At 44.5% G+C, this 14,563-nt stretch overlaps 1 protein-coding gene across 1 annotated transcript in view; it reads left to right on the top strand.

The window, feature by feature from the left end:
* LOC144106567 (ATP-binding cassette sub-family C member 3-like) overlaps window positions 1-14,563 on the top strand; it is a 159,690-nt gene that overhangs the window by 36,744 nt on the left and 108,383 nt on the right. Inside the window, exons 5-7 of the mRNA XM_077639412.1 lie at window positions 3,752-3,886; window positions 6,979-7,040; window positions 10,960-11,070. Of these exons, the coding sequence (XP_077495538.1) occupies window positions 3,752-3,886; window positions 6,979-7,040; window positions 10,960-11,070 (308 nt within the window). The remainder of the gene's footprint in view (window positions 1-3,751; window positions 3,887-6,978; window positions 7,041-10,959; window positions 11,071-14,563) is intronic.

The following is a 14,563-nucleotide window of genomic DNA, read 5'->3' as shown; positions in this document are numbered from 1 at the left end:
AGTCTCAGCGCAGTTGATGTGCAGGCCTGTAGCCCTAGGACAACGCCATGGTATGTGAGAAATATTGAACCAAACGAATCATGTTATACTGAAGCACGACACTGCGATGGCAGCGGGTTAGGCGGCAAAGCTAGAGGCCGCACCAAGTATTAGAACTGTCTCATCTGTCGTTGAGTTCGTAAGTGTTCAGTGTGGTTTAGCGTTAACTGCCGGGGAGTTCTAAAATAGCATGAAGAGATGCGTCTACCGCAAGAGAACAGGTCGGGAAAAGACTCTTCCGTCGTGGAGGTCTGGACAAGGTCTTTGATGGTCCTCCATCTGAGCGCGCAACACAGGAGCACTCTCCTCAGCTCCTAGGTGGGTATCAAATGGCGTTTAGAGCAAAACAACAGCTTAGCCATTGGTGAACTCTACGAGAAACGCGGCATATTAGTTTCCCAGCGGCATGTGCAGGTAAAGGGTGCGCAGTGGGATCAGTACAAACGATAGCAATTTTGTGGTTCTTAAATGCATCCGCATCGAGGCACTGCGGACTTTGCCTTCTGGTCAGCGTCGCGTTTGGTAAAACTTAGAGTGTACTCTGGTAGCGTACACCCTTATCTCTGGTACCTATGGAACACTTTATCTCTGGTAGCGGCATTGAGTGTTTCACTCCTATATATCCAGCTACTGTTATGCAGTATAGAAATAATCTTATAAACGAGCAACGGGCTCTTAGAACTGGAGCTGCCTACGTCATCAGATAGAGTGTGTGTCAAAACGCGCGCTTCTCCTCATAATATTAATTTGCAATGAACACAGCATTTAAGTTCTTTGTCTCCCGCACCTGTGAGCGCTAATACGTTTCCCGCTGTCACCAGTCTCTTAAATTTCTCCTCCGGACGCTTCCCAAGGTATTTGAGAAAGTTTTTGCGTTCCTTAGTGCTAGCTTTATTAAGATCATAACCCGAACATTGATTTTTGCCTGCTGAAACATGGTGTAAAACAGTTTCCAGCGTGGCCGCCGTTGGCCTGCCAAATTTCTAGAGCAGATATTGCGGCCTCACAGCATACCTGCAATGCCCCGCGCCACCTCAACTGCCTCAAGACAATCTTAAATACGAATAATCTCAGACCTCAATCCTCCTGAACCATGACAACGCAAACAAAATTCCCCAAATCGCTGGGTTCGCATAACGGCGTGGTGTTATAAGACTCCTTTGCCCAGAAACTTCACTCTTGAAATAATAATCAGTGATCTAGTATTCTTGTGTCACAGGTGTCTAATTAGTAACTTTCGTTACAAGGCTCACACCTTTTTCAAAAATAAACTTCAAGTATTCAGACCTGCATCGCGCTAATCGGCAGACTCAATTTTTAGCCCTTTACGTTAGATGACGTGTCCTGCCTTAGCGTTTGAGCAGTGTGTGCATTTAAATATAGTGCTGTCCACTCGGCTCGCAAGTTTTTGTCCACGCGGTGAATACCGTTTCTCAAACTGAGCAAATTTTCAAATAATTTTCCCGGAAACATCGATGCTGGGAGACTTTTAAATCTAAGTTAACCAGTTCGGTACCTTGAGACCATATCATTCTTTCATAAAGTTACGGGGAGCATTTAACCAATAACAAAATCCAGGCTTTTTTTAGAGCAGAGTGGCACAGAGATTTGTCGGTGAGGGAGGACTCGATGTTGTCTGTCTTTAACGCTCATGATTCGGTCTAAGAAGAGGGTAAAATTTACAGGTCTGATCACAATTGTGAGGAACGGCTGAACTGCGATGACAAATGTGAAAGTGACCTGCACGATTATGTTCAGTGACAGCAACATTTCTCTTCACTGACAGATGCATGCCCAAAATGAAACAGTCCGGGTTTTTGCTTGAAAACAATATTTCACGGTGACTGTCACAGCAAAGTGCTTTAACGGTGAAGCAGCGCGAATGCCGAATGACAGATCTGTGAAGTGTAGTGAATCACATTTCACTGCACAGAGTGACCACAAACTCTCTACTCAAACACAGACAGGTCAATTCTTCTGTAGTCAACTTCATTTGAAACTGAGCGGCCGGTCGAATGCCGAACGTTATGATAGGATGAAAAGCAGAAAACCAAAGTCACACTATTTGAAGTACCCAGATAAAATTAGCTATTTGGGAGCTTTAAGCACATTGACTGCTATGCTGAGAGCTCTCCTAGTCTTTATGTGCAGTGGGAAATGGAATATTCGTGTTTTTACATGCTTCCTTGATACTAAATGATACAAAATATAGAGAATGAGAAAAGAGAGAATAAGGCCATCACGGATATTAAGAAAGACAGTCTACATCTCCGGAACTTCAAAGCAAATAAACAATGCTTTCATGCAAGCAGACGTACCTTCTTCTGCAAGATCTCGAGAACATACGCAAATCAGCTGAGAAGCGACTACAAGCAAGATGGCATAGCTCATTTCAATACCACCAGTAAAGGCTTTGCACAGCATGGCTGGCCATAATCCCGACCAAGTCAAGATAAGTTTATGAGGCGTCGGAACCCTATTTGAATCAGAAAATTCAGATTCATGAAATTGCACGTCCTCCTTTGTCTACCGAGCAGGAGGTGCCTCCTGCGCTGTCACAAGCACTAAGCCCCAGATTACCCAACTGGGTCCCAACAAGCCCCAGACTTTCCCTTTGTGTTTCAGTAATGCTGCATGTTTGAAAGTTGATTTGCGTCACTTTGGCAGCGTAAAAAAAAAACCGTTTCAAAGAAAATTCGTAGCAAATGCTCTCTCGACACTGAGGAGTATGGGTAACATAGAAACGGTTGTTTGTTTGTTTTTTCTGTTAAAAGGCGCTAAAACGTTCACAAGGTAGCGTGTTGCGACTTGTCGTTATTCAACGCATTTATGAGTGCCTCCAAAAGCCACAAAGTACCCTTTTCGACTGCAAACGCTCAGTTAAACATTTACGAATACCGTGTGATTCTACATGTCGATTACGTACCGCTTGCGTAGTAAAGGAGGTAAGCGCAGGTTTTGGATACGAGGAATTATCTGCGGTAAATACTCAAAACCATTAAAGATGCTTGAGTAGCTTATAAATAGTATTAGGTGAGTAGGTTAAGGAGGCAAGGAAAGGCACAGTACTGTCTCCTCTTCCTGCGTACCTGTTTTCTGACGCCGCTACAATATGCATTCCAATACGAGCCGCCAGCTAGCCCTTCTGTGCTTTTCCGGATCTTGAAGTCTAGGAGAGTGCTTCGAAAACCCTGCGTTCATTCAGAAACCTACTAACAGCTGAAGAGTTCATCACTTGCTCAGAGTGCATTTATCAGGAGTCTAAAAGCACATCACGGCGATTTCATAAACTTTTATGGCACTGGCAAAGTGCGTTTAAATGCACCTCGTCACCTGCCGAATGCAGCTCTATTGCTCTGCTTTCTGTTTAGGTACAAGTCGGTACCAACGTTTTTCTCGTATGGTTGACGCGCTTCGGCCATGCCAGGCTGCTTCCCAGTGGTTCTGGGGATGTTACTATGAACAGAGGCACCCAGATCACTTACGTTGCATGCTCTACTCTCAGAAATCATGAAAAAACTTTCACTCAACTCTTTTGTGCAGCTCTTTGGCGCCTCTTCACCACGATTGTAAATGTTCCCCCTCAATTTGGTTTCTTTCCAAACCTTATAACGGCTTGTGCTTGAAACAATTACGAAGAACAAAATAACTAGAATGTGGGCCATGAGTCAAGGAACGTCGGCCAAGCCGTTAATCTTGTTCTTGTTTTCAGTTCATGAAGATCTCAGCGACAGAGCTTCGAGAAACGACGTTTGTAGTAGATTTTATTGTAACGGTTATGGTCATCGGCAACTTCATACTGGCTGAGCTAAAAGATTCGGTCATCAAAGCACCTACTCAGTCTCAGGTAATCTTTAGTGCTTCATCAGTCATTATAAAACAATGCGCCACAGCGCTGCGATGTCAGATTATGGGTTCTTGCGAGTTGCATGGCCGTTAACGCTTATCTTAGAAGCAATGAAATGAGCTGTTTTCTTTTCTATTCTCTACTTGTAACTGTCTGTAGTTGCGTACCGTTAGAAATTCCTGCACTTTGCCGGAACGGGCAGCAATATCTCTGCTAATTCCAACAGCTAGGAAAATTTTGCTCTGTAAAAACAAGACGTTCAGATGCACGAATTCCGGTCAGAGTTTCTTCGAGCAATGTCATTTGTTTACTATATCAAATACTTCGTTTATTTCGTTATAGCGAGGTTTGACTTCGTCCTCCGGCGTAATACCTAGAACCTTAGTTGCGAGCCTGAGCCCACATTATGTGTGGCTTGGGCTATTACGCCGTTAAAAGGAGCACACATTTCCGGGCATGTTAGACAGGAACAATTCCAAGCAGTTTACTCCAAATTAAGTTCACAAGGGTAGAACTTCTGGCGAGTTGGTGGTTCGGAATAATGGTGTCGCGCATGCGTCAAAGGAAAACGCCAGCCGATTTACATTGTTTGTCATAATGTGCTCAAGGTGAATCCCAGCTAACGGGAGAAAGAATACACGCCTGCCACACTGCTAATCACTATTACACACATTTCAGCGCCCTGTTGGTTTTTTTACCAACAAATAAATGGAGTACATATCAAAAACACTATAAATATTTGTTTTTCGCTGCACTTGTTGACCTTGTGGCATGTTGTCTCCATCAAAATTTTTTTTTTCATGCAGTGTATGCTGTATAACTCGGCGCTTTTTTTTTCAATAAAATCATAACTTGATACTCAGCACTGTGTGTGCACGGCTCTTGTTTGTTTTCTGCTCGCGTTGTGATTACCATTATTTTCTAAATAGTCGAACAGAAGTAAACGTTACAATTATCGCAGCGTGTAAGATGTCTTCAAACTCATCGCGTAAGTCCTCAGTGAGCGTAAGTCGTCAGTGAGGCAATGTTACTTTCTAAACCTTCCCAAACGTGCGAGCTGAGCCGAAACACGTACTACATCCCCCGTCGAAAGTAAACGGAAGACGACTCTGTGAAAAAAAACAAAACAATCATCATTGAATTAAAGCGTTATGGTTGAGATTTCTTGGTGCTCGATGGAATTCGCTTATTCAGCATTAGGCCAAATTTTATGCATTAAATGATGCACGAAATGAGGGCTAAAAATATATTTTCCGATAATATTGCCTCCCATTTACATTTCACAGCAACTGTACATTGCTGCCTGAGAGTCTGAAACTGATCGTTCCTGAACCAACACATTTGTACCGGCTGGGCAGGATTGACAACTTACAGGAAAGCGGTTAGAGTAAAGCGACATAGTGTCTCAGGTGTATTTACCATTGACGAGAAGCATTTTAATTGTAGTTTGCTCATTCTTCCAAACTGCCGGGACGCGGCATTATAGCTCTGTTTGTGATGCAAAACGCGGCCAGATTTATCTCGATCGATGGCACCCAAGCACAGTTGGTTCCGCGTTGTTCCAGGCTGTTTTGGTTATTTTTTTCGCCACATCTTGAAAGTTCATTGCCGGTTTTGAATTGAGCATGGCCGAAAGTGGCTGGCATATTGTTCTACGCACGCGAGCACGCTTGTTGGTACGCCACCGCCGAGCCACTGAGTTATCTGCGGGCGCAAGTCTGCCTCAATAAACAGTTTTTTTTAAACCGTTTTCGCTGTCTCTCCTGACTGCCGTCACCAGTACGTGAGAATATATGTAGTACTGTGACACGTAGCAACTAATACCGATATTTTCTACTTAGGAAAATTGAATTTTCGACCGCGCATGATGATGCCAAAACACGTCGTTTTCCGTCTAGTGCGGAGCTCACTAATATTTGCTGCTGTCTTTCATTGCGACGTTTCAAATAAACAACGTGGCTGCAAATGCAATGTGTAATCCAAATTAAACGACTCAGTTATGGTTAGGCGACACGAGTGCCTTGTGAATCGGTACGAATTTACTACAGGCTTTGTTTTGTATTTTAGAAGACAGAAAACAGAGTGGCGACAAGATTTTGCAAGCCCCCTAGCTCTATATATTACACGTATTGAGATAAATCAAATTTCCGTATTAATAAAACATATAAGCAAATGTGTTACCATAACAGGGGCAATTGTTACCAAGCGGTAGTCTCAGGAATGGTCTTCTATATATTTTTGATTAATGGGCACTTTTTAGCGCACCAAATATTAAATTTTTCTGAGTTGGTATCCGCCATAGACTAATGAGTGGCAAAAAGGTGAAGATCATATCTTCTTATATGAATTTATAATTTCGTAATCTTTATCGCATCTCTCTACTTTGTGCATAATAAACAATGTGGAAAGTTTGAGCAACATAACTTAAAAACAGGGCAAAGCAATTGAAACGTGAAACTCCCCACCCCCTGTGCTAAGCGGTGGTAGCTGTAGTTGCATGTCCATCTTTCCAAGCACGACTGTCATGCGTACCAAACGGCCACACAGTGGAAAGTGTTGCCTTCTCTTTCGGCTTGCACTCTAGGACCAACGTAGCCGCTGCAAATAGTCCACGGTCCGAGGACAGTGCAAAACCAGATTCTATAAGCCAGATTCTACATGCTGGACCCAGCTTAACCACATGGCAATGCTAAGCCCATCATCGTTCGGGTCCCCAGGATAGAACTCCCAGCTGTCATGATGTCAGCGTGGGCATTTAAGGTTTTAAATGATGATAACTTTTCTCCCTGCGGAGAGTTCCGCAGAGTTGTGGCCCTGTGGTCGTACTTTAAGATTCGATTGGATGGCTCGAGCACATATGCCCGCTGCTCAAAATAGAGGTCACCACGTATTTATATGTAGCGATTAAAGTGTAGTCGCATTCTGGCTTGTCTCTGAACGTCAACGACGCCGCAAAGTTTCTCTTGTGCAAGGATCGCTGGAAAAACATCGCGAATTGTCGATTTCCGTTCATGGGTATCACCTAATTTTCATCCGTGGCATATATCATATAACGTCATCCCCAACTTAACACACTTCTTCTGCCGTTGCAGGAACTGATAGATGAAGACAACTCATCGGTTCTCGGTCGTCAAATCTGCACCACATTGTTTCCGTGAGTACGGCGTCATTTTTTAAATTAGCAGCATTCCCTACAATGAGGCACTTTAAATCGGCTCTTTGTAGCGGTAATAAGAGCGTGCAACTAGCTTTCGCAGTGTGTGTAACCGCCGTGAGGTACATGGGAGCGAAGGTAAGCGGCTATCTTGAAAAAAAAAAAATTGGGGGGGGGGGGGGGAAGAAGTGGCGCAGTGTGTCTCACATATCGGAGGACACATGAACTGCGCCTTGAGGGAAGGGATAAAGGAGGGTCTGAGAGAAAAGGAAGACAGAGGTGCAGTAGTGGAGAGCTCCGGAATAATTTCAATCCCCTGAGGGTCTTTAACGTGCACTGACATCGCACAGCACACGGGCACGTTGGCGTTTCGCGGCCGCCGCGGTCGTGTTCGAGCCCGGGAACTCCGGATCAGTAGCCGAGCGCCCTATCCACTGAGCCACCGCCTCGGGTACCGGCTATCTTTAAACCTAACATTTGTGCATACTTATCGCGCGAGTCGATTTCCCGATATCACACTGCTAACTGGATGGCAGCTGTACGGCCTGGTTAATCTGTTTCTAAACCGCAGAAAACGCATGCCGTCAATAAGCATTACATCCACTGCCGGTAAGCGCCGCGGCAAATAGATCGTTTTTGTAAGCTCATAGTTATAACCTGTTGAAAACTTACCGTAATCAAGAAGAACAGGGTAACAAAGACTTCCCTCTGTTTATTTAGGATTTCAGAAAAAGCTAACACAACGTTTGTTGTGTAGAAATCAAATGCCAATATTCCACCGTGAGTACCGAGCGCAGCAGCGCGTGCCTGCGCTGCCTCGCAAAAAGGGGTTCCCTACTGTGACTACATTCGCAGAGTTGCACGAGAAAGTTTGAAGCAGTTAAGCTAATTCAAATACAAATTCTCAATCATTATAAGGATTTCTACGAAGCCTTGTCTCTGAAGAGAACTGTTCACGGCAGGTGCTCGTGCGATCATGTTGGCCCACAGTCACGATCGTGTCTCAGTTCTTAGAGCAAACATTGCCACGCGAGTTGTCGATGTAGGTACGAGGGCCGATGAACGAATAAAGCTACTTCCATTTTCTACTGTTCTGCATACGAAGGATTTATCTACTCAAGGCAATTGAAGCGCGGAATGGCTACGTAACCTTGTGCCATGCTTTTTTCAAGGGTTGTATTCAAGTACGTGCGTCAGCTGTCTAGCAGTAATGGAGAAAATTATCAACATTGTTCATAAATACTGCACTGATCTTTCCAATCCCATCACTCCGCGTTATTCTTTTGCCTTCAAATATATTTTTGCTTCCTTAGCATGCACACTGTCTTCCTAACATCATAGTTCTTACCTCCTGTCTACGTCAGATTTCTCGGCCAAGTAAGATTCGACCTTTTGCGATAAGATAGGGCACCACCAGTTCTTGTTTTTTATTTCAATTAACAATGATGTCTCCTGTCCGTCGACTTAGCACAGTAACTGAGATGCTCTGCCTTGCAGTGCAGCGCTTGGCGTCATTCACGCTTCTTTATCATCTGTTGAAGAATCCGCCGGATGCGTCAGCTCTGCGTGAAGGTGGCGGTGCTGATGTTATAATGCGGGTACTGTCAGCAAGGGTAGTTTTTGTCGTCGTTATTGTTCGGCTCGTTTTAAGCATGCGACGGCAGTGGCGGTGCAGGGGCCCTGATATTCGCTGTATGTCGAAAAGCAAGATGATCCATGGCTGCTGTTTTATCCAACATAAGTCAAGAAAAACAGTAATCGAGTACCAGCAAATATTGTCTTCCTAAATATGCCAACCAATGGACTGCAGTGGCCACGTTCCATTTACTTGATCGTGTAACAAAACGTCCGAGTCGATAAATCGGGTTAGAAGGCGAAACGGATTTGACGTCTTTATCCTATTATTTCAATTTATTCCGTCATCGGACAGGTCCGTTTGTGCATGATTATTGAAATTCTCCGCTGGTATTTCATACTCACATATGCCGCCTTGTGTTCAATCAGGTTGTATTCACTGTGCCCTTCTGTCTGTATCTGCTCCCCTCACGCTGGAGCTGCGAAGTGGTGAGAAGGGGGCAGCACCGCTGTGCGGGCGGCGCACGAATTGTCACTTGGTAGACGCGTCATGGAGCGCTGCGATTCATTCGACGACGCTTTGCGCTTGCCGCAGCGTGATGATTTCGGACGGCGCGAGAAATGGCCCAAGCTTGTTGAGCGAAAACGAGAGCAATCTCGTTCCTCAAATTCCAAAAACTTTCGTTACCATTTCTAACTTTCGGCTGCAAATCTATAGCTGCAATCAGGTGTTTATCACTAATAAATATATGAAAACCATCAGGATCTAGACAGTAACATTACCTGGTGACATGATTCGCTTTTTTTATGGCGTCCGCCAACGTTGTTATTGCTCTGCCGCAAAACACTTTCCTTTTCCTCAAAAATCCCCAATTTCTTAAATTAGTGACGAGCTTCCTTCGGGCACCTGATATATAAAACCGGTGCGAAGAATTGATGTAGAGCAGTTTTACTTTTTCCATAGGGCCGGTGCATACCAAAATCAATGAGCAACAAAGACAGGAAGGCTTTCGCAATCGTAATCAGGTGAAAAATATTTATGCAGGAACACAGCCAGCGCATGAACGCGAACGACGTGAGTGGTAGCGAGAGGAATTGGCCTTGGCCGTACCCAGGCCTTCGACGGCCCCAGACGCTAACAATCGCCAAACTACCGCCGAGAGCGAAAGCCAGTCTGAAAGAGGACGCAACGGCGGTAGCACAGAAATCATCCGTGCAAAGCGGCCGCCGACATGGAACTCTTCTGAGTCGCATTCTGAAGCGCGTCAATCTAATGTAGATAAAATATTGGCGGTGGTTTAGCGCTGGTTAAACCTGGAGTGACGCGATAGCTACCGCTGGCCGAGTGGAACTGGGTCACGTGACCTACCACTTGACGAACCGCGTGCCCAGCCACGGCGCCGCGCCGCCGGCAGCTACTGCGCACCGCGTCACCAACCACGTGACAGAGTGGCGGCGCCGCCGCCACAGTGAAGGCTCGCAATGCTACCGTAGTGTAGCTATCGCTACAAAAATGGCTGTGGCTTAGCTCGGCTAAGCCCAGTTATCCATCCAGAAACTTTGCTAGCGAGGTTACACTCAACCTGTTTGTCCGTAGCTGAAGTCGTGGCGGAGGCAGAAACAGCAGCGCCTGCCGGCAAAGCTCTTCTTTTCTGCCTTACCGTATCCTTGCACCGCCGTTGAGCCAGTCGACGCCCCCGTTCTTCGCCGGTCTCTGCCGCTAGCTTGGCTCGTTTAACTTCTCTACCTCTAGCTAAATACTTAGCACGATTGGCAACGCCAGCCGGATGACCAGGCTCAGCCGGTCGTCTACGAGATCGTCACGACGGCGTTGACGGTCCCGGCCGACTCAGTTCTTCCATAACGAGGAACTGCAAGGCGGCAGTGTGTATGCATGCGAGAGCGGCACCGTCTCGCTTTCGAGCGAATCGCGAGTCACGTGGTTAGTCACGCGGACACGACTGGTGAGACGGTCGCCGGTGCAGTGGCAGTGAGTCACGCGGTGCGTCACGTGGCTGACACGCCTTCACTCCTCCGCTTGAAAATCGAATGTACTGCGCCGATGACCTTGGCTCGACGACGCTATTCAAGATTTCGCTTTAAAAATGCGGTTAGGCACTGAGCTGAAATATAAGAATTTTTTTCGCCTCGAGGTTTTCCAGGCTGCACTTCCATCCTCTAACGCGTAAATATTTTCCCGGGGAGCTTTTAAACTTTGTGTTTTTAAACTAAAATATTACCTATTTGCGGGCTTTTCACAAAATATTATAGTTCATTCAGTGTCTCTACGGGAAGAGCACGTCTCAGACTGCCATTTATTTTGTGCGTTGTTGCGTGTCCGCAGGTTGCTCAAAGATATAGTACGAAGAAGAACGACAGCAGAGATACCTTTGCTCCGGAGAAGTATCAGGTGCAGGCAGCTGGCCTGCTCTTTTGCATCCCAACAGAATGCATGGTAAGCAGTATTTATCTTAGCTTTCTCGTGCTTGAAAGCACCAAGAAAGTTTTCATATCGTTCATTTCAACACTCGCGCCCACTTTCACTTTCGTCTTCAAGTAACGCAAACCATGCGGACAAAATTTTTTGAGCTCATCTAACAGGCCCTTACAGTTGTTCGTTCTTATTATTTCAAGATACACCTACACGCCCTGATTGAGGGTATTACATATGGGGTGGAGGTTTAGTGTACATTGCAATACAACAAACAACAAGAACATGAGAAAGGTGCAATTGACCGGCTAGTGACAAGATGGTGGTAAAATTTACTTATTATGAACAGGAATGCAAACACAACGAGCGAGAAAAATATAATAAATATTATAGCAGGTGTCTGAGGCAAGACACTCAGTTTTTTTTATTCAGTATTCAGAAATAGACTTTTTGGGGTAAAAATATGGGTTTTGTGGTATAGTATTACCAGTGCTGGAGGACAGCAAAAAAACCGGTGAATAGTTTCAAGTTTACAACTTAAAACTGTTCATCGGTTTTCTGACTGGTAGTTAACGAATTTTTAATAAATAACTTTTTACTATTAGAGTTAGGCGCCTAGTTGCATTAAGAGAGTGGTACCCGGCCGTTAGTGATAGACGTATCAGTTTTTGTAATTTAGAAAACGTCATTACCTTTGACGCTGTGGCTCGACAAAGTTTGGCTTTTTTGACTAGGTACGTGCAGTGGAAAGATTGATTCGCCTACATGCTTTTCGAAAGCGCATTTATTTTGGCACGATGATGCCAAATTTTGTCGATCCCCACTGCCATGAATAATCTCGTTTTCGATATTCTAAAAGCTAATATTGCTATTACTGAAGACCGGCTACAATTCTCTGATTGCTACTAGGGACGTAACTCTAATAGTTGAATGTATAGTTAACAAAAATCAGTTAGCCAGTTTACTACGTAAAACTGTTCACCGGTGTTATGCTGTCCGCCAACACTTTAACACCAAGGAGCCTATCTCTGAAAAAAAAAAACAGAAAATCTTCCCTGAAACACCTGGCAATAAAAATAATACAATACACCTGGTACAAATTAGGACACAAAAACCAATGAGAAATCAATTCACACCAAAAGAGCAAGAAACGCTCTGAACAGTGCAAGGCTAAGAAAAATAAACCAGAAAATTCGGTTTTTAAATGCCAGCGTCACTGCATATTAGGTCTTGAAATTTAGTGCACTTATGCTTGATGGCTCTGTGTTCTGGTAAGTTATTTCACACGATTATAGTGCGTGGTACTAAAGAATTTGCAAATGCAAATGAACGGCATGCTATGCATTTAACATTCCTCGTCGAGACGCGGAAAGAAGGCTAACGATGAGTTGAAAAAAATTGTATTGAAGCGTCGGATGGTGATAAAGCTTATGAAATAACGATGGTCATGAACCTTTGTGGCGGTAAGATAGGGCTTCTAATTCAGCACAATTTTTTAAGGCATTGCTACTGGAATTATGTGAGTAGTCTTAAAAACAAAACGCACACCACACTTTGGCAAGGACTCAATATTCGCTATGACCCAGGCTTGGTCAGGATTCCAAATGGATGATGCATATTCGGTTTTCAGGCGACTGAGTCTGATGTTGGCAAGCTTCTTCATATGCGGTGAGAATGTTTGCGGTAACGCTTTAGAATACCCAGAGAGCAATCAGTGGAGACTAAGTCAAATTATTATGATGATGCCATGTTAAGTCTGATTGCAAGTGAGTCCCGAGGTATTTATAAGTAGTGGCAAGTTAGACAGAATTGTTATTTAGAAAGCAACATTAATATGTATTTGAAACCTTTTCTCTCTGTCAACAGAAATGCAGCATCATATTTTCCTTTCATTAGCTTGAGGAAGATATGTCAAACTTGGATTCAACTCATTGTGAACATAGTTTCAGACAATGCTTTACATCACACATCACAGATCTAAACGTAGCCAGATTATCTTGATTACAACTTCTATACACTAATTGTTCAGCTTGCAATTTTTTCGTTTTTTTATTTTCCTTTTGGTAGGTGGTCGCTTAAATCGAATGATAGCATACCCGATAGAACACTACATAACTCATAATTTGCAACGCACAGATCTATAAACGTTTCACTTCTGAGGGTTATTGCATAGCTGGTGACTGAATAATGTTAGCGCAAGTAAATGCATGAATGGCCTCAATAGCCCAGCTCTCTCTCAACAGATCAGAATTGAAGTCTTGTGCCAGGAACAGCGCAGCACGAGACAAAGAAGGGACAGGCGGGACACGACGCTGACAACCAGATTTCTAATGCACGTTCGTCGAATATATACACATCTCGCTCGGGCAGAAAGAAAAGACATAAGCAAGAAACACATAAGATGTGCACGTGGTAAAAAGGTTAGGACAACGCACACAGATAATCAATTTCGATGTCACGAAGCGCTATTGAAGGAATGCTAACGCATACGTCGCTCTTTTTTTCGGATGTTGAAGGCTTCTTAATCTGCCTGGTCCGTTGATCAAAATATTGTCACGTAGTGGTGACGGCAGTCGAAGCAGCGATGAAGACGGACGAAAGGGTCTTCTAAAAGAAAACTGTTTATTGGGCTGACTTGCACCCAAAATGGACTGAATCACTCGGCGGCGGCGAAGCGACAAGCGTGCTCGGCGGTCGTCGAACAGAATGCCCGCCGCTGTCGGCCGTGCTCAATTTAAAGCTGATAGCGCACTTTCGAGATAAATCGTGAAAAGTTATTAGAACATTCCGGAACAACGTAGAAACAGCTCTGCCTGGCTGCGATCAATCGAGATAAATCTAGTCGCGTCTTGCGTAAAAAAGAAAGCGATAAGGTGGTGTGGAGCAGATTTGAAAAACGAACAAACATTGCAAATATTCGTGGCAATATGACTCGATGACCTTTGTGTTTAAAAGCTGCGGAGCACTTCCATGCTCTCTGCAATGTTATGCTAATTCACTGCTCATGGCGCCCTTAGGAATCTTGTGTGCTCTTGAAGCCATTCATTAAAACAGCGCCCAGTTTGACCAATGTAGGTGCGTCCGCATGACAGAGGTATTTCATACAGAACGCTCTTCACTCAATTCACACGTTTCGTCCTATGATTTTTCTTACATTGATTTTTTCTTTGTTCACTGTTAACTTTTGCGCACAGGCTTCTTAACATGGTGTAGGAACAACGCTAAGAACAGGACAGAAGTCAAACATGGAAGCACAGGGACGGGCGCTGTCCCTGTGCTTCCATGTTTGACTTCTGTTCTGTTCTTAGCGCTGTTCCTACACCATGCAATACCAACTAGCCCGTCAACTCACTCTCCTAAACTTCTTAACATGTTGGGTGCTGACATGAGCACTTTAATGCCAGCGCTTGCGCCCACCTTTTTTAGGTAGTGGTAAATGTCAAGACTGTAAGGAATGACCGCGTACGGCTTCCTTTCTTCTGATGTGGTTGTGATGTACTGCATGCCTCTGAGTGCT

This window comes from Amblyomma americanum, chromosome 10, assembly GCF_052857255.1.
Source record: "Amblyomma americanum isolate KBUSLIRL-KWMA chromosome 10, ASM5285725v1, whole genome shotgun sequence".
Taxonomy (NCBI): Eukaryota; Metazoa; Arthropoda; class Arachnida; order Ixodida; family Ixodidae; genus Amblyomma; species Amblyomma americanum.
The sequence above is the reverse complement of the archived record's forward strand: the minus strand, read 5'-3'. Positions and strand labels throughout refer to the sequence as shown.